At 33.7% G+C, this 19412-nt stretch overlaps 2 protein-coding genes across 3 annotated transcripts in view; both read right to left on the bottom strand.

The window, feature by feature from the left end:
• Positions 1–558: 558 nt before the first annotated feature.
• LOC110422498 (tRNA synthetase beta subunit family protein) lies at positions 559–14864 on the bottom strand. 2 transcript variants are annotated; one of them, XM_021436443.2, is made up of 20 exons: positions 14694–14864; positions 14540–14595; positions 14357–14457; positions 13829–13958; positions 13630–13745; positions 12742–12808; positions 12132–12173; positions 9367–9408; positions 9103–9179; positions 8762–8888; positions 8500–8667; positions 7396–7518; positions 7188–7289; positions 6912–7046; positions 6424–6498; positions 5275–5382; positions 3217–3312; positions 2980–3063; positions 1148–1238; positions 559–930 (listed from the first exon to the last, which is right to left on the bottom strand). In XM_021436443.2, exons 1-19 carry the CDS (start codon positions 14749–14751, stop codon positions 1170–1172), a joined length of 1776 nt encoding a protein of 591 aa, XP_021292118.1. In that variant the 5' UTR covers positions 14752–14864; the 3' UTR covers positions 559–930; positions 1148–1169. The 2 variants fall into 2 exon arrangements, with proteins under 2 accessions (XP_021292118.1, XP_021292119.1); XM_021436444.2 differs by having other exon boundaries at positions 559–925.
• A 1199-nt stretch (positions 14865–16063) lies between these two features.
• The window catches only part of LOC110422564 (Molecular chaperone Hsp40/DnaJ family protein), a 21989-nt gene continuing 18640 nt past the window's right edge, over positions 16064–19412 (bottom strand). The window contains exons 9-11 of the mRNA XM_021436530.2: positions 17308–17381; positions 17105–17198; positions 16064–16397 (exon numbers count right to left, since the gene is read on the bottom strand). Of these exons, the coding sequence (XP_021292205.1) occupies positions 16190–16397; positions 17105–17198; positions 17308–17381 (376 nt within the window). The 3' untranslated portion in view covers positions 16064–16189. The remainder of the gene's footprint in view (positions 16398–17104; positions 17199–17307; positions 17382–19412) is intronic.

Here is a 19412-nt window from a genome sequence, read left to right as displayed (position 1 = left end):
TGCTGTTGCGTACTTGATGTCATCCTTGCTCCTTGCCATCTCTCCTGTTTTCTCTTTGGTTTTTCTGTCAAATGATCACATCCCCCTCTTATCTTGGTCATCGTTTTATAAGGTCCCTAGAGCTGGACGTGAAAGATTTTGACAGGTTTTGGTTTGGTTCAATACACGAGCCTCCCATTTCAACTTCCAACAAATAGAATTGACTGCATTGAACAAATAAAAATGAACACCTTTCAAAGCTTTTCCACACAATTGGGAAGAACCAAATCTTTGAATTCCCAGCCTCCAACATCCATTGCAGATGTAATCTCGAACCCAGCCTTCACACCAAAACTTACCCATTGCTGCATTTATTTCTTCAGAACCCTCTTTGGAAATTTGAAAGCAGTGCATGCTAAACAGTCTAAATCAGAAATAACACCCCAACATTTTACTCATTAGTTCGTTCATAGTCTTCTTACTTAAAAAGAAAGGTTCAAATCACATTCTCCATATTAAAAAAGAAAAAAAAACAGTTTAAATCCGACAGCTTTGATAAATTATAATCAAATTCGATCATGATAAAAATCAGATCTAATGCTTGATTTCGACTGACTAATGATGAATGTCTGTCTACACGATATGTTTAAAAAGAAAACAAAAAATCTGCATCGCAAAAATTGCATCTGCCTTGAAGTAACAGTCATAACGCAGTCAACATTAGAGCAACCTAGGCCTCAGAGCCAACTAACATTGAAATTCTTAATAGACTGCACTCTAAACTTAGCCAGATCAGGTCTGACTGCCATGCCCGCAAATGGATCAACAAATTCCTTTCCATCAGCACTTCTCAAATCTGAAGCAAACATTGTAACTCCAAAGTAAACCAGTATCGAGGTAAAGTGCCACTACTGATGTTCCTGTTTGTTCAATATGCAAGATAGCTCTAACCTATGTGAACACAACATAAATTATTAAAACTGCAAAGAAAAATAAATAAATAAACAAAGAATTCCTATATAGAAAATAAAGCCTGTAATGAGAAAATAAATCAGAATATTTCATCATAAAAACTGCAAAAACCTAAGTAGAGGAAAACATTTGAGCTTTGAATATGGTAGAATGACTGAAACACACACACACACACAAAAGGGTGGAACAAACTTACATCTGCTGTCATGGAAAAAATCCTACAAAAAGCTCTCCATGTCAAGTTCCACGAAGGAGCATGGATCCGGAATATCAAAATTGTTCAACACCTGAAGACCATATCAAAAATATGATTAGATATATTAAGTATTACTCACCACAACCCTCAGATTTTCAAGTCATGTAATTTTGATCCTGATGCAGTAACGGAATCTGAACCATAATATGTGAGAAAAATATAAAGAAACCAGGGAGAGCAACCTGCTAAAGTAAGAATTTCAAATTAGAGATTTTCAAAAGAATGAAAATGAGAAAAAGAAAAGGTTTCTACAAAGTCCCTCATAAATTACATGGGAGCTGAGTATACACTGATAACTTGGCAAAACATTTAGAACAAATGCACAAAAGAGAAGTATCAGTCTCATTAGCTTGACTTCTGTTTATCTACATAAACTTGGAATTTTAGTCCTAGGATGGGCTACAAAACAAGATTGTTGTCCTCCCCTTCCCTTAAGCCCCCAAACCTTGAGGAATGCAAACATTTAATCCCAAGTCTCGGCACAAGCAGCAAAAATATACCAGCTAAGCCAGCTGGCCTTATTCTTGAAGTTTGAGGTTAGTTGTTTAGCCTAAACAAATGAATTTTCAAAACTTTAAATTAATTCATTTCAATTCCATGGTTTGATATGTTTGGAAACTTTAAAAAGGAAAATGTCAGATTTCAAATCAGTAATTTTAATTCGCTGATTTATGTATGCTCACTATTTCAGCAAGGTTGCTCCAATTACCACCAAAATTATAGATATTTAAATGGACTCAACAAAAAGAAGAGGGTAGACATTCTGTACTTAAAAGCCAGCGCCCAACACCCTTGATAAACTCTTTTCCTAAATTTAATCTCTAGTTTTTTTTGGCCAAAATTTCTTTAGTTTACCACATGGAGTTCCAAACATGAGAAATCTACAACAAAGGCATGGTGAATGGAAATGCAGGATTTCAACACAAAATTTGCTACAAAATTACAAGTGAGCTTTCAACAATCTTTCCAATACCCAAAAAAGTTATCAGGTTATTGCTACCTTTATTTCAAATCGAATGTCCATCTTACTATTTTAGGGTGTTTCAAAATAATATTCACTATCCAAAAAAATAAAAAACATTTTGCTAATGTTGCTTTCATTGAAATACTAACTTAGGGGGATCTCACTAGCTTTATGAAACTTAAAAGAGTAAAAGTTGTAAAGAGACAAAATACTCATACCTAAATCTTTGTGCAATTGCTCAAAAAAAAAATGAGTAATTTAAAAAGCAAACACTAAATTAGAAACAGAGGGTACAATTAGAGGTTCAGGAACTAAAGTTGAGTGAATGTTAGATAACTGATAAGAGTAATGCAACCTATGAATAAAACACCACAAAATTCGATCCTATAAGTTCTTGTGTTTGACATTATATTAAAAATTCAACACTTTTGAACAATCAACATAAAACAAAGGAAAACTTAAGAAAATGACTAGCTGAAATGTAGGTCATTTTTAACCAAAATCTAACAGGAAAAAAAATCTCCAATGGGATCCTCTTCACTGTCAAAAAATTGTATTGATTAAGATAATTTAAAAAAAAAATTCTTGTATCCAACAAAAAAAATAAAAATGAGAGAAAAACACCTCTTAAGCTGCAACAGTAACAGACAATACATATATTCAAAACCTTTTGCCAATGGATTCCAAAACACAGAACTGAGGATTTTATGTCTATTGCATCCAGAAAGGTTGCTGCATGAAGCTTGTTGATAAAACAAATAAACAAAAATCAAGAGAATGCACATTATCCCAGAATGGAGAACAATACCTCAGGGTGCACAATACCAAAAATGCCAATGCACCGTCCTTTGTAAATTATTTTGGCTTGCCTACCCAATAGAAATTCAGGTTCCTTCAAAAAACATAAGTGTCGTGAGTACAACATGAGCAAACAATAGGTGCTTTAAGAAACAAGTTGAAGAACACGTCTTTTTCCTTGTATTCTCTCTCTCTCTGTCTCTCTCATGCAACAAAGAAAATAGAGACCAGAGAACTAGAGACTCACATCAGAAAGCTCTATATAGTATCCTGTATTATCTCCAGCTTCAACAAAAGGAGTCCCAATTACTTCCATAATTCTGTCCACTAGGCTATGAATCAGCTGTAGACAAGAAGTCATATTATTAGATTCTATCAAAGCAGGAGGAACAAACACACAAGTAAATAATAATAATTTGGATCACAGAACAAGATACTCCTCATCCCAAGATTATAATCAATTTTTCCTTTTTTGACTTGACTATCCATACAATTTGTCAGCTTTCGATATTAAACAATAATATATAGTGAAATCTCACATAATGTATTATGTCATGCAATAACATTCAACTTCAAACATTGCGCACAATTAACCAGTGCTTTAAAAGCTGGACCAAACTGGCTGGTCAAATCAGTTTGACCCCAACTGTCAACTTCTCCAAGTTGGATGACCCAATCAGGCTGAACCAGAAAAGTTACTCTGACCATTTCAAAGGAAAACAAGATTGTTCAGTGTCTAGAAGCATGACATACCAAATCTATGAAACCTTAAATAAATTGGATGAATGTGCGTAAAGAGAAAGGCCTCAGATTTATAATCTATTTCATCATAGAGACAGGAGAAGGAAAAAGGGGAAGAAAAATAGGAAACTGTAATCTCTAGCCTCATGCGGTGATGATTCAATGCTGGTTGAATTCTTAGTGACCATTGCTAGCTTAGATATTGCCATGGAAGGAAGAAGGCGAGAAGCTGATTGAAGTTTGCAAGATAGGAACTTAGAAGGGGATGGAGAGTAGAACCAAAAAAATATGGAAGCCAATTGTGGTGCTCTGAATACCCTAACATTAGGAAATTTTTAATTGTTAGTGAATAGCTAAATCATGGCAGATAGCTGTAACCACTATAAGTCATGAAGAAATATAGGAGTTCTAATATAGCATGTAATAAAAATTTTATTTGGCCTATGAACTACTATGTAATGCTGACATTAGCATAATTGACCTGTTCAGTTACACCAGTTGGACCAGAACCCACTGCCTAACCATGCAGTAGATTATCGCTTACATGGAACTTTATCCTGTTTTGATTTCCAAAGAAGTAAAAGGGGAAGAGAAGTAAAGCAGGTAGAGAACAAAAGAGAGTAGAGGACTCCCTTTCTCATTTGGAAACTTTTTAAGGGTGGGATAGAGGATTTTGAGGGCATAACCTATCCCATTTGTATCTCTCCAAACTCTCATTGCTTTTTTTTCCCCCTCAAACTCCCCCAAACAGAGGGCATCGGGATGAAGAGGATTCCTCTTCTGAAAAAAAAAAATTTGAGGATTTTTAAGGCATAACTTATCCCCTTTGTATCTCTCCAAACTCTCATTACTTTTTTCATTTTTCCCCTCAAACTCCACCGATGGAGGAGATTGGAACGAAGTGGATTCCAATCTTAACAAAGTTTCAATCCTCGTCCTCTTAATCAATTTACTTTCAACCAAAAAGCAAGGGAATGGAATAAAAGGCAAGATCACCACATTGGACTCTCAGACTTTAATTGATCAGCATTAACAGAATTTGTATTTCACTGTTTTGGGCATTGCCTGCAGTGCAGATTTTAACCAATAGTTCACTTAACGAATTCCACCCGTTGCCCAATAATTTAATCCTCTCTTTCTAAATAACACCATAAGCCAAGTGCTACTTAAAGGCAGTAAACAACTTAGAAGCCAGTTTTTACCCTCACCTACTTCTTAAATTTGCCCTGCCAACATCATTTCATGCAAGTCTACATCCACGCTTCATGCTCCACCACCAATGTCCATATCTATGCCCAGACTAAGTTCAGCAAAGGCTTCATTTTTAAAGTTCCTTGCTCACTTTTCTTTTTCCATTTTTCCTGTTTTTTCTGGATGGATATGGTGGTGACTTCTTAACCAAAGACCGCGCAGAAACATTTGGCAATATTTGAGAAATTCAGAATTGGAACAAGAACTGAAAATTGAAGTTTTAACTAATGCAGTATATGGAGTCAAATATAATAACCACTCACTGGAAAGCCAAAAAAGTAATTATGAAGAGCATACAGTGAGCAAATTGTACCTCAAAACCTGAGTTAGCACCACAATATAGTGCAGCAAGTAGGCGACGGTTTGATGCACCGACATCTTTCTTCTCATCCAAAAGTACTACATCGCCCACTTCAAAAATCTAGAAATAAAGCAATAAATGTCAAAGTTTCCAAACAAATGGGTGAGAAATAAAAGAAGCATTGAGCATTTACTCCATAAGATAAATAAAATCAAATTTGAGTAGAAAAACACCAAAATAATAGTAAAAGAACAGGACAGGAATATTTCTGCATTCTTGTGTTTGTGAACACCTTGGGGGGAGGGATTAGACTGGGGCAGTCCATCAAATAGGGGTTTCTCTAACTAATACTAGAAGAATGACAGTAACAAATGTCTCCCACAATCAACTAAACTAGGGAATACAATAAATGTTTCCGGCACAATAATACTCAAAGGAGTTCCATTGAGACAAGGCACCATCTTCCAACAAAAGATGATGAAAGCAAAATAGTTAAAACACCTCCTGTTCACAGAAGGTGCCATAGTTTGACAAAGTTTGAATTGCCTAAACTGCAGCACATCACCTACCAAACCAGTTGCGGAAAGCGATTAGACTGGGCCAGTCCATCACATAAGGGTTTCTCTAACAAGTAACTTAAGAATGACCAAGAAATATGTCCCCCATATACTAACTAAACCAGGGAATACATTAAATGTTTCCAGCACAATAATAGTCGAAGGACATTTCATTAGGAGAAGGCACCATCTTCCAACATAAGATGTGCAATGCAATATGGTTAAAACAACCCTGCATCACAGAAGGTGCCATAATTCAACGAAGTATAAATCACCTAAACTTCAGTGCTTCACCTGCGAAACTAATCCTTCTTGCATAAGACATGATTATTCTCTCCCCACATCAAGAACAAAGAACAGCCACACTTTTAACTATTTGGAAGGAGGTATTATGCTCCTTTCTGTAGTATTTATATGCTACCAGGACCTGGAAACTAGAATATCAACCAACAATAACAATTCCTCCTACTAAATTTCAAAATAAATCAAAATTTATCAACCATGTGTTCATCCAATCCATCAACAGTGTCAACTGCATGTAAAATTCTACAACTATATTCAGCAAGCTTTTCCTCCATGAACAATTTTAAAACCAAAGATGTACCTTTATGGGCTTTGGATGGTCTTTGTTATGTCCAACGGTCTTCAACATGCCAGGCATGAGACTTGTACGGACCACCTGTGCAAACAGAAGGAAATCTTCATGTGTTCTTTTACCAGAAATAGTTCTAGTAAATTCTTTCGAGTAAAAAAAGAGAAAAGGAAATTCTTTTTTTTTGTCATCCTTCAAATGCACCATATGTTTATTGCTTATCTCTTGAGAGCATTCAGAAGAGCTCCCCTCAAATGGCTGTTTGATTTTGAAATATCAATCATGCCAATTATCAATTTGATTGCCACATATAAGGCCATGCATGATATTTCAAAGAGTCTCAACATTTACGGTTGAAATAGAATTGTAAAGCTAATACTCGTTCTCCAGCAGTCAAAAACACATCCCCAGTGCAGACACATCAATAATGAACCACAGAAAACTGGAATGTTAAAATATTCTCATACATAATACATGTCATCTGACAGGGAAATACAAACCTCAAAATCAGAGGAGCGAGGGTTTCCAATAATCGCTGCAGTTGATTTGTCATCCTTTCGGTTTAACATTTCAAAATTCTCTTTCTTAGAACATAAAATCCATGTCAACACCTCCGAAAAACCGTTCATTGCAATCTAAAAGGAAATTCAATCAGCGCTATCAGACAAATTTGACAATGGCGAAGAAAATCTACAGACCAGATAAAAAGAACTACTAGTTGCAAGAAGCAGCACAAAGCTCAATTATTATGCATATGCAAGTGTGTATATAGGCACCTCATATCTGACAAGATCACTGAGCTGGTTTAAGGGAAGTGGCTTCAAAGACGAAAGCTTTCTCCTTGGAATATTATTGTAGCCATAAGCAATTGCAACATCCTGAAAAAGAATAAAGTGCCATGTCAACATTATGCACAAGGTATGAGCCCAACAACCTTTCACTACAAGATATGTCAGCTAAATACTATTCCATCACTACCATTACCTCCATAACATCACATGGGTGAAGAATATCACTTCTGGTTGGAGGTACAGACACACTGATATTGTTGTCACCCAATCCAGCTTGTTCAGCACGCAATTGCATTCGCTTTAATAGACTAGTGACCTGTTTAGTTAAGACAACGGAAAAACATAAGAGCAGTAGCTATACTGCAGTAACAACAAAAGCTGAAACAAATACAGGTACAGTTATGGGGTTACTATCATTAACTTAATGACAGCAATAGAAAGCCAATGTCACCAATGGTGCCATCAAAACAAAGCAGACATACATGATCATTGAAGACAATGACCATGACCATATCAGACTGATGTAACCTCATCTCAATGCTCCTCTTGCCAAAAACCCCCACCCCCACTTAACGCATGCTCACATACACACAGATGGATTACAAAAATACTAGCTTATATGGTGTGCGGTATGTGTGTGGTAAAAATGAATAAATATTTATATAGTTTTTACTTTTGAGTGCAATCCACTAGAAGTTATAACAGAGTGGAGAATTAAAATACGAGAAAACTCAGTTTCTTAACATACAACATTCAAAAGAGAGTAAAGAGAGAAAAATAGGAGAGTCAGTTTACTAATTTAATTAAAATTTAAACTCAATCTAGATACTTAAAAAAAATAATTGAGACCATAATCATGAGTACAGACATAATCTAAAGATCTGAGACCATAGTTACCATGCCACACTCTAATCCATGACAGCAATCCAAAAGCACCCTTGAAGATACATTGTTCTCTCACTATCCTCAAAACCTTATAACATTATACAAGCAACTATCATTCTACAAGTACTTTTTCCGTTTATTTACTCCATTCAATTTTCCCTGTATTTCTCAGGAATTCAGGAAATTTCCATAAATCCTAATCACCTAGCTGTCCTACATCACTAGAGGAATAGCAATATTAAATGAGCAGTTTGCAGAACAAATTCAGACAAAATTTGACCAGTTTACAACATGTAAGAAGGTCAAAACAAAAACAATCACACCATCACAAGTGGAATTCAATTATTTTCACTATATGATGCCATAACAAATAACAAAGAAGAAAGTGAGAAAATGAAAATGGAAGAAATACCTCATCCACCTCCAGGGGGACTCCAATTGAACCAGTAATATAAGATAGTGGGACTTCCATATTATACTCTGATAAATCAGGATAAACACTTGAGTTTCCATCAAAGGATATCACTTCAACTGGTTCCACCTCAAATTTCCTCTCACAATATGCTGAAAATGCCGTTACCTAAAAAAGAAAGAGAAATTATTCTCACCATTACCTACATACAGGTGAGGACAGAAACATACCAGCCTACTACAATCAGCACTCAACTCCTTACCATTGTATTTAAAACAATTTTGGCCTTCGTTAAATCAGTGGCCGTGCATTCAATCAAGACATTTTTTGTCTTCAAAGTGATTGCTGAGTGTGCGCTATTAATAATTGGTGGTAAGGACAAAACAGTTCTGTGTAAAGAAAGAAAAACAGAAAATTCATCCAGCTGAGAGCAATATTCAATATCTTTAAACCTAACAAGATTTACAGTATAAACGAACATTGAAGGCATCAAAAGTAGGGGTAGAAAGTCAAATAGCTTTAATTTAATGTTAAACTGATTGCTGTCAGAAACATTAAAAACAAACCCTTAATAATCAGATAGGTATTACCAACAAACTTTACCTGTTGCGGTCATATATAACAGGGAACACTTTCGACTTCTCAATAATGTGCAAGAACTTCTTCAATTTTAAATCTGACTGTTAGATATTTCATAGCAGAACATATATTAGTATAAATCTTCAGTGCAACAAAAGTAGTCCAATCCTATCTAAAACTAGGAGATAGAAGTGCAAGGGGTACAGACAGAAACGCCAACATAATGATTGCTAAATAAAGCAACTTCACAGGTACACACAACAAATAAGCTCCACATGAAAGATTTACCTTGTAAAATTCCATCAGCTCATCAGCTCTGAAGTTCTTCACCTAAATTAAATAATCAATTCCAGGACATCAGTTTCAGCCCAGACAACTAAGAAAAGTTTTTCCAATGAGTAAAAGTGTGCAGATGGCTAACAAGAAGAGGAATAGAGGAGTTGATTATAAACAAAGAAATGGTAAGAAGTAAAGCCTAACTCCTTGTTCCTATAACATCTAAGCATTAACACCCAAGAACCCAAGGCACTAATTTCCAAAAATATTTCCTAAATTTAAAATATACATATACATGAAAACTTAGAAGGGATCATTAGCTGTTGCAGCAATCAAGGTCTTAACCTAAAGTAACATGTACAAGGACAAGAGTACAGGTTCAAGTCTTGAGGTGGTTACTTGATGTAAAAATTAAAACGTTAAAAAGCAAGGCCCTTTCCTCCTGGATCCCAATTTGTAAGCATAACTCAACAATGATCATTCTACTTAAGAGATTAAACAAAATAAAGAAGGATCTAACGTAGTTAAGTCTGTAAATTAAGCTACCACTGCATTAAACAAAACCTTCAGCAAAAGTATTGACATACTAACTAATGCAATAACAACACAAATAGCACAAGATGAGCATCAAAGTAGCTTTAAGGTTACATAGCATAGCTATGTTTGGATTACTCTATATTACATAGAAGAATAAACTAAAGAAAAAATGAAAAAATAATTAAGAGACAAAAATTAAGATTCAACCTGTAATACTTTATTAGGACTGTTCTAAAAGAGTAACACAATTGAAAACAAGTGATCAGAAGACACTATTAGTATTAAAGATAGAAAATATGGCATTACATTTTCGTCTACATTCCATTAATTCCATTGTTTAAAATAAAATTAAATGAGTTTAGAGGTCATAATTAACTTATATGAACCTAAAGTTGATCTGAACTCAAGACCTGCCCAACTTACCCAATCTTAGCCAACCCAATTTGACAAAACAACAACCTAACCGGCCCAATCCGTACCTGAATTGATGCAAAACCAAATCAACCCAAACCCATGTTCATAACCCGAAACAACTGAGCTTAAATTTAATATAATTTTATTTTTCTCTTTTAAATATTGATTTGATAAAAAATAATAAATATAACACAAACTATTTACCTATGAATAATTTTAAGAGATGATAAAAATATAAAATTTCTTTTTTTCACTGTTCTATTTTTGACTACTATATAACTTTTCTATATTGCAAGATCCATCTTTTGATTAAAAAGAGAAAAAAATAACACATTCTTTCTATTATTATAAATTAAAATCAATTTTACCATTATACATAATAGAACAATTGCATTTCCATTTTTCCTTCTTATTTTCATTCTTAAAAAATAATAAAACAATAAAATAATAATTAGAATAGATCAAAAATAATTTTAAAAGCAAAAAGTGATCCATAAACTAGAATAATCAGTACAATAAAGATGAATATTAAATAGCAATCAACCAGAAATCATTAATGACCCTTTTTTTTTTTTGGGGGGGGGGGGGGGGGGGGGGGGGTGGATTTGTTATTATCTTATATAAAATAATTCCAAATAGATGTTGTTTGATAAACTGGAAAAATTCCTACTAAAATATTAAGTACTGAATTCTAAGTTGAATTTTTACTGTAAAAATCGTTTGGTATTCTACTTAAATTTAAATACTAAATAGATGTTTTATTGATTTATTTTCAATGTATTTTACATTAGTAAAAGTTAAAAAGGAACAATTTATACTTAAAAAGAAAATAATATAAGGTTAATGTAATGAAATAACCAAATTTCCTTAAATAATGACTGAATACATTAAGTAGTTTTAAAATTTTATCTACTTCAAATTTAAAACACGTTTTACGCTCAAAATCTTTGATTTTAGTAGTTTCTAAATTGAGTTATGAATCACATTCAAAGAAATAAATCATCCGAAATTTTCATTTTCAACAGCTTATCAAGCACAACTTTAGAAAATTAATTTTGAATTACTTCTCTTTGTCTCGTTACATGATCTAAGGTTTGTTTAAAACAAATTATCATATCAAAATTAAAGGTATGCCACAACAAGAAGTTGACGAAATATGACTTTGAATAACTTAATTAATTAAGATCCATACAATTTGACTCGACCTAAATGAACCTCCCGAACTTGACTTTAAAAGTCAAGAATTGAACCCGATCTAAACTTGAAATAACTGAACTTAAGATGATCCAAACTCAAAATGATCTGAATTTTCATTGACTCGATGTGCCTCGAATCTAAACCTGGCATGATCTGACCCGCAATTGCCACATCTATATGCACCAATAACAAAAAAGAAACAAACAAGCAAACAAGAGAAGGGAAAGAAAGAATTCGGCTCCTATTTGTGTAATATTTACTTACGAGAACTAGCTCTTGGTTGCAAACAAAGCAAGTTCTAATAGTGAACTCTATTATCTCAAACAAAAGATGGAAAATAAACTTTCTACATAAACAAAAAATTTCAATGTAGAAATCTAACTTTCTCTCAAGTATGTAGGCATAAGCAAGATCAACTTGAGCATTTAGTCCTAAATTGCCAATTGAAGACAGCTGAAGGTTGACAAAATATAGTAGATTAATGCAAAAAACTAATCATTAGCTCTCTCTAATACAAGCTAAGTTCCTCATGACTAGATCAAATGGATCTCAAACTAGCAAGATAGCAATATGTTTTTAGTTAATATGTATATTGTAAATAGTATAATTCCAAAAAGTGACAAATTTACCTGTTTCAGTGGCACAAAATTTATCTTTGGAGGTGGCAATGCCTGAAAGAAACCAACAAATTTAGGTTATTGCTTACAAGTTATGAATATGATTGTGAGAAGTTGACAAGGATAATTATGGGATCTTAAAAGAGAAAAACAAGTTTTTATATGGGCTCAACAACGATCTTATCTATAGATACTTTAAAGGGGTGGGGAAAAGAAGGGTAAAAAAGAACTAAAGAGAATTCAGCAAACTATACAAATTGTGACAATTACACTGTCAATTGACAAAGAATAATCATTACTAACATTCAACACCAACTCGACAATCCACGACTTGGTTGACACAAAATAATCAAATAACTAAGAAATAAACCACTACCAGCCCAAGAAAATAAGCCAAATGAAAAGAAGCTCTCGTGCATTGCCTAGGCTGCTATTTGACCGAAACAACAACAGAGCCCAAGGTATCAGCCTTAGGCTGCAACCTTCCTTTTACCCCCAACGATTGACCTTCAACAAAGGATCTAAAGCATCTTTATGTACTTATTACAATAACCACCATTTCAATAATGCATAAAAAATTAATAGAAAAAACTATCAATAAAATAATTATTAGGAAGCTCACCTCATATGTAAAAGGCCCTTGTAATCTATCCAAGTCATGAGTTCCAATAGCGACTAGGCTTCTTTTCCTAAAACCCACAAATTGAATGTAAGCATTACAACTTAAAAAAAATTTAAAAAAATTCACGAAATCTCTGTACAACAATAATTTAATGCTTTAGAAAGTTTTCAAGAATTAGCACTCAAGAAGTGGAAATGAAAGAAAATATCTGAAAATAAAAAATTAAGGTCATCGTAAACTAGTTAAGATGGCAAACTAAAGATTTAGCAGTCATTCCTTATTGTTGGCACTTCCTTTTTGGCAATATAATTTGTTTACATAACTTACCAATTTGAATTACCGTGATAAAACACAGATTTTATTGAAGCTATGCCCAACACATTTCAAGAGCAAAGTGGGAATCAAATTCACTTTAACTTCCTGTAAACATCAGGAGCAAGAATCCTACCCTCAATTTGGATGGGGAGATCAATTTTTGTACCAAAACTATTATAAAAGGATGCACAAGTCCCAAGACACCCATTTCAACAGCTGAGTGCAGCCATCGCTGGACCTAAAATAACTGGCACATAAGTTCTCATTGATTCTTGCGAGAAATACTGCTAAAATTGTTCTACATAGAGGTTTACTTAAAGTTCTATATAATGATGAAAAAACTAGATACTTTGTGCATTATACTATAATATGTGCACAAATATTCATCTTGTTTCTCCTCCCCCTGGTCATCACGTTGCTATCAGAGATCAAAAGAAATCATTGATATTTCTTTTTACAGTTCATACTAGTTTATTTTCCAGGTGCAAAACCAATCACAAGTAGGAAAACCAAAGAAATGAAGGCTATACAGAAAGTAGAAAGCAGAGCTACTAGTTAGACAATGTTTGTTACCTGCAGATATTTTGGTGCAGTTTATCTTGGAGATCAATAAAACTGTTATAGATTGCCTCATCAAAAGTTATGCCCCTCAAAACCGCACAAACAACAAATGGCCGGATTAGAGATGTCTGCAAGCCAAGGGAGAATTATGAAGTTATCAATAAACTCCAAAATAATGGCAATACCCAAAGCTGATTTTTCAATCAGTTACCTCTCTTTTGACATGAATTTTGAGCATTGATTCCTTACTAATGTTTGCAACTGTGTATCTAGTTATCCCTTCCTGTCCATTGAAAATGCGAAGGGCTTGTGCAAGCCCTTCCAAGCAAAGCAAATCGTACCTGCCAGGAATCAAACAAAACCTTCATCACTATTTCCTTGTCTCATTTACCTGAATTATCAAGTTTCAAGCAAAATTAAAATTGAAATATGCTCTCTTCCTCCAAGTAATTCTCCCCAATTTTCAAGTCAGCGCAACTAGATGAACTCCAACTTAAAGCTGGCTTGCAAACAAATCGCAACAGTTACTAGACCTATAATTTTTTAGTGAGATTAAGTAAACATATGAGCAAAATTCAAGAAGGCAACCAAATTACTATTAAGGAGTAACCCAGATTTTTATGCCAAAAGGGGATAAAATAAATTTTCCCTAACAATACTAAATTGGTGATATTAGTGAATTCTATCAAAACAAAAATGTGAAGCAACATCAAATTTTGTAAAGATAAGCAGTGAAAACCTGTTAGCGGGAACTTCAATCTTGTAAATGACTTCATCATCAAGACTAAGATTTTCGTCCTTCAAGTTCTTCTCTTTCAAAATTATTGCTTTCTCCGTTGTCTGATTCACAACAATAATATTCCATCAAAATTCAGGCCTATCTATGCTTTCCCCAAAGACCAAAGCGCAAGAAACAACTCACCACATCGTCAAGTTCAATTCCAAAATTGAAACATAGATCTTCAAACTCTTCTTGAGCTGAGAAATGTATTATTTCGGTTAGTTACTTCAAAAATCCAAAAGATATTTCTTAAGTAAATAAAAAGAAAAAAGAGGCTTTTTAATTAGAAACTCACTGTAAGATCTGCCCAGGGCCGCGAAAAGACGATCCCTCCCTACGCTGACAGTAGGCATGGCGGCGGCGGCGTCTCTCTTTCTCTCAAGCGAACACAGCCACTCAGGATGTCAAGTATTCAGCTTTCGAACCTGCTCCCGTCAAATTTGCGAAATGAAGCTAAAGACTTAACCGAAACCGGCCACAGCCCCTTGTAAAATTTCATTTTTTAAGAATGAAATGAATATTTCGGGCCTGGCATGGGCTTTTGGCCTCTTTTGCTTTTACAAAAACTTAGACTTTTAAAGTATTTTGGAGAAAAATAAATGATATAATATTTAAATAAATTCTTAAACGGTTAAAAAAATATTTAAGTAAGTTTTTATTATTTTATTAGATTTAATTAAATTTTTATATTTTTATTAAATTTTTATAATCAGTGATTGATTAATTGTTATTAATTGAAATGTTTCTTATCATTTTATATCTACATAAGACTCTAATGGCATTGATGTGAAAAATAAAAAAATCATGTCAAATTAATATATCACATCATTATCAATTATGATATGTTAATATACAATATTATCATTAATTATGATATGCTAACAACTACATCAACTTTATGCGACATAAAAAGATAAATGACATTTTAACTAAACTAATTATTAGTCACAAGGAATTGTTTGACTCAAAATAAAAATTTAAACGTATATTTAACTTAAAATAAAAATATAAAGACTTAAGTAAATATAACAAAAATATAAAATTTGTCTTTATATTTTTATTTTAAGAGTTTTTTTTTTAAATATTATACCTAAATAAATTGAAATTAAATCAGAAAGTCAATTTAGAAAGTGAAAAAATATTTTCGGTATTTTCAAGTAATCGAAAGAAGTAAAAACGAATGTGGACGTAAAAATAATTTGGAGGTCAACAGAAACAACCTCCATTCTACGAAATTGCATTATGCCCTATTACGGATTGTTTCATCTTTCGTATTGCTTCTTGATTTGACTTCTTACTATGGACTTATTTGTTACAATTTACCTAACTATTTTGAATCAGATTAAAATAAATAAATTGGAATCAAATCCGAGGCCTCCTTTGAAACTTAAAAAATACTTTAAATATTTTCGAGTGGTTGGAAAGAATAAAATGGGACCTGGATGTACAATAGTTTGGAGGTCAACAGAAGAAACCATCAGCCCTAGGAAATTGTCTTCCATTGATCTTCATTGCCTCTGGATTTGACCTCCGAATACCTGTGGACTTATTTGTTAAAATTTACTTATTTATCTTGAATCAAATTACTTATAGATTTCAAACTAGAATGGCTTAGCTTCCGGAATGAACCCGAATCTGGACATAAGATGAAGGAAAGCCAAACCCTAATCTGAAAACGCAGATTTGGCATTTATATGAACCTGTGATTTATACGAGATCAATGGTAGCATGTCTAATACAAGTTTTGAACCTGTTGGATTCCTCTAACAACTCATGTCTAGAGATTTCGTCTTAGTGCTCTTTCAGTTTTCTATGATGAGTGTTCCTTCGTCTCAACTGCAAGTCATTTTTGATCATACGAGTACAGGTAAAGATACAGGTATATAAGAAAATGGCAAAATATGAAACTGTTAATACAGAATCTGGCTTGTCGCGAGACCACGGTGATCCTGATGAGACTGCAGTAATTGATGCAAACCTTTCTCGGGAGTGTCTTCGCCTGCAAGTTTTTAGGCAAATCAAAGAGGTGGATGAGCAACAAGAATAGACCTGTTTTAGAAGGGGAAAAAGCTAAGAAATTTGACATAATGAGAACATAGAATCATAGATAATGGGCATTGAATTCAAAACAATTTATATTTCTTGCATTTAAGCAAATACTGTCTCGAAGAATTCAAAAGCAGACATCTGAATTCGCTGCAAACACAGAAGTTTCACATCTGATATCTCACATTAGATATTGAATAATGAATATTCAGACCATACCAGTGCTTAAAAACTTCATGCACCGTATCTAATTTAAAGAAGATAAGTAGCCTTTTCAGCTCCAAGATACCCCGACATACTAATTTAAAGAATTCAAAAGCATGCATCTGAATTTGGTCCACTGCAAACACAGAAGTTGCACATCTGATATCTCGCACTAGATATTCAATGATGAATATTCAGACCATACCAGTGCTTAATAACTTAATGCACCTAATCTAATTTAAAGAACATAAGTAGCCTTTTCAGTTCCAAGATGCCCTGACATTTTATGCTTCAATTTAAATTCTGAAAACCCTAATGATCAAATTAATCTAAAATATAATAGAATGAATGCCAAAAAACGTAAACAGACTCAGGCATGGATTTCTTAGGCTCTATTTTGGAAGATCTAAGAATTCAGAAGCAATTATATATTACAGAACTGCCAGTAAAATATACCCCAAGAAGGCCTTAATCGAGTTCCACAAAGATGCAACACTGTCAACCCTTTTGCTTGAAGCACGCTCTTTTGATTCACTAACTTCATGCATCCCTGGAAGATATAATCACATAAAGAATAAATGAAACCTATAAGTTTTTAAAACACATCCACCAATAATCTCTTTCAATTAGGAAGTCATAAATGGAAAAAGAACCAATACCATCAGATGAAGGACAGCTTTTGCTAGATGCTTTGAGTGAAGCCAATTCCTCCACAAGTGCACGCTCTTTGTTACTATCATTACCATCATACCAAGTCTTAGGTTCCAAGGGCAAAATAAACTCTCTCAAGACAATTAGATAAGAAAACTATAGTGACAACCAAATTATAAAAACATATGCAATTACCATTTCACACTTAAGTGGCGGAGGCTCAGTTTCCCATTCAACTAGTTCAATTGAATGTATAATATTATAGTTAAAAAGATGATTTTGTTATTAAATTAGTACATACATACATATATATATATATATATATGTACACACACACACTTAAACAAACTCTTAGGAGGTGTCTGTTTTGTCTTCCGATTAACATTTCATGTTTCACCCTCAGTGTTGTAGTCATTTATCAACTCCTCTCAATTATATCTAGAAATTGTAAATAAAAATAATCTTTCATTTAGCCTTCTCTTATGCTCTCTTATTTTCTTTAACTATTCTTTTGACAGATAATCGCATATTTTCTCATAAATGTTTGTCATTCTATGATGAGTGAATAAATAATTTTACTTAATTTATGATCTTTTTAATTTCAAAAAATTAGTTAAAGTATTAAACTCACACAAAACACAAGCATGTAGCTAGTTCTAGCTATAAGAGACTAGATTAGTCTGCACATGTCTTCTATTATAGAATTAAAATACATTTCCTTTTACCAGGTATCCTATAAAATCTTGCTTAAATATCAGTGACTTAACAATGTGTATTGGGCATTGTCTCATTGATAAGCATAAAAATCATTGTCAGTTACTTTTTCAGTAATGTAAAGTGAAAAAAAAGAAAAATAACACAGTGCTTTTCCACTTGGACAGCCTCTCGATCTCTAACATCGACTCGACAGCTTAAGGTGATATACTAGTTTTGACATGACACAACTAGTACGAGTATATGGTTCGGACACTGCATTGAGAATTTAATCATGGTTTCTTAGATAGATCAGACCAAAGTCAAGCTCAGGTGGTAGCAAAATAGACAGGTCGAGGTACTTGTGAGCCTAAGTAGCTCAGCTTAATGTATACATGAGCTTGACTTGCTCACCATTGAGCTACTCGAGCAACAAGGCAGGCCAAGTTCGAACATTTTATTACTCAGCTCAAGTGGCTCTCCAGATTAATCTAGCTTCTGAATACATATTCTATACAATATAAATAAAATATGTCCCCTTCATTTCAAATTGAATCACTTTGCATTTTTATTAGGTCCAATCTAACCAACATTAACCGTAACTTTTTGTGATACTAATATGGTCCCTTGAAATGGATCGAGTTATGAGACGGTGTGTGGAAGGGTTTGGATTAGTTTGAGGTACGCTAGGTGCTTGGGTGGAAGGTTTCTTTTTTCGACCTATGTTTATAGTGCTTGCCCGTTAGAGAGAACTTGCAGATCTCTTGAGTTTTAAGTACTTAAAACTTGAATAGATTCTGAACAACTCTCTTTTATTAACTTTACCGCCTTTTTAACTACAGCTTGTCGGAACAACCACCCTTAAAGCAAGAAAGTGGAAAGGTGTAGACACAACCTCCAAAATCATGAAATAGAAAACTACCACTAACAATAAAATAGGGTGGAGACACAACCTTCAACAACAAGAAATGGAAAACTACCACTAAGAATAAATAGGAACCACAATGAAACTGTTAATAAAATGCCAACAATCAATCAAATATATTGATTTAGCCTATACTTTCCATGTGTAAATTGCTTGTAAACTAAGGGATTATCTAATGTGCTAACATTACTCCCTTCCTTCAAAACGCGCTTGTCCTCAAGCATGAAGTGTGGGAAGTGCTTCTTCATAGATGAAACAGTCTCCCAAGATGCCTCTGCTGGAGAAGTTTCTTGCTAATGAATCAAGACCTTTGGAATGTTTCGATTGACTTGACGGTCAAGAAAAGCCAAAGGTACTGGCATGGGTGCTACTGGAAGACCCATAAGGAGTGTAGCAGCCACTAGATTGTCCCCCTCATGAAAACTTTTTAGACAAGAGACATGGAACACAAGATGAAGCTTAGTACCTAGAGGAAACTCCAATTTATAAGCCATA

This window comes from Theobroma umbraticum, unplaced genomic scaffold (genome assembly GCF_002168275.2).
Source record: "Theobroma umbraticum cultivar Fairchild unplaced genomic scaffold, ASM216827v3 scaffold_146.0, whole genome shotgun sequence".
NCBI lineage: Eukaryota > Viridiplantae > Streptophyta > Magnoliopsida > Malvales > Malvaceae > Theobroma > Theobroma umbraticum.
Note: the sequence above shows the minus strand (reverse complement) of the source record. Positions and strands in the feature narration are given on the sequence as shown.

Excerpts from the sequence above, each read along its gene's own strand:
- LOC110422498 (XM_021436443.2), bottom strand. The coding sequence starts at position 14,751 with ATGCCTACTGTCAGCGTAGGGAGGGATCGTCTTTTCGCGGCCCTGGGC. Across the intron at positions 14,596-14,693 it reads GGCCCTGGGCAGATCTTACA|CTCAAGAAGAGTTTGAAGAT; the intron begins GTGAGTTTCTAA and ends TACATTTCTCAG. Across the intron at positions 13,746-13,828 it reads AAATTCATGTCAAAAGAGAG|ACATCTCTAATCCGGCCATT; the intron begins GTAACTGATTGA and ends CTTGGCTTGCAG.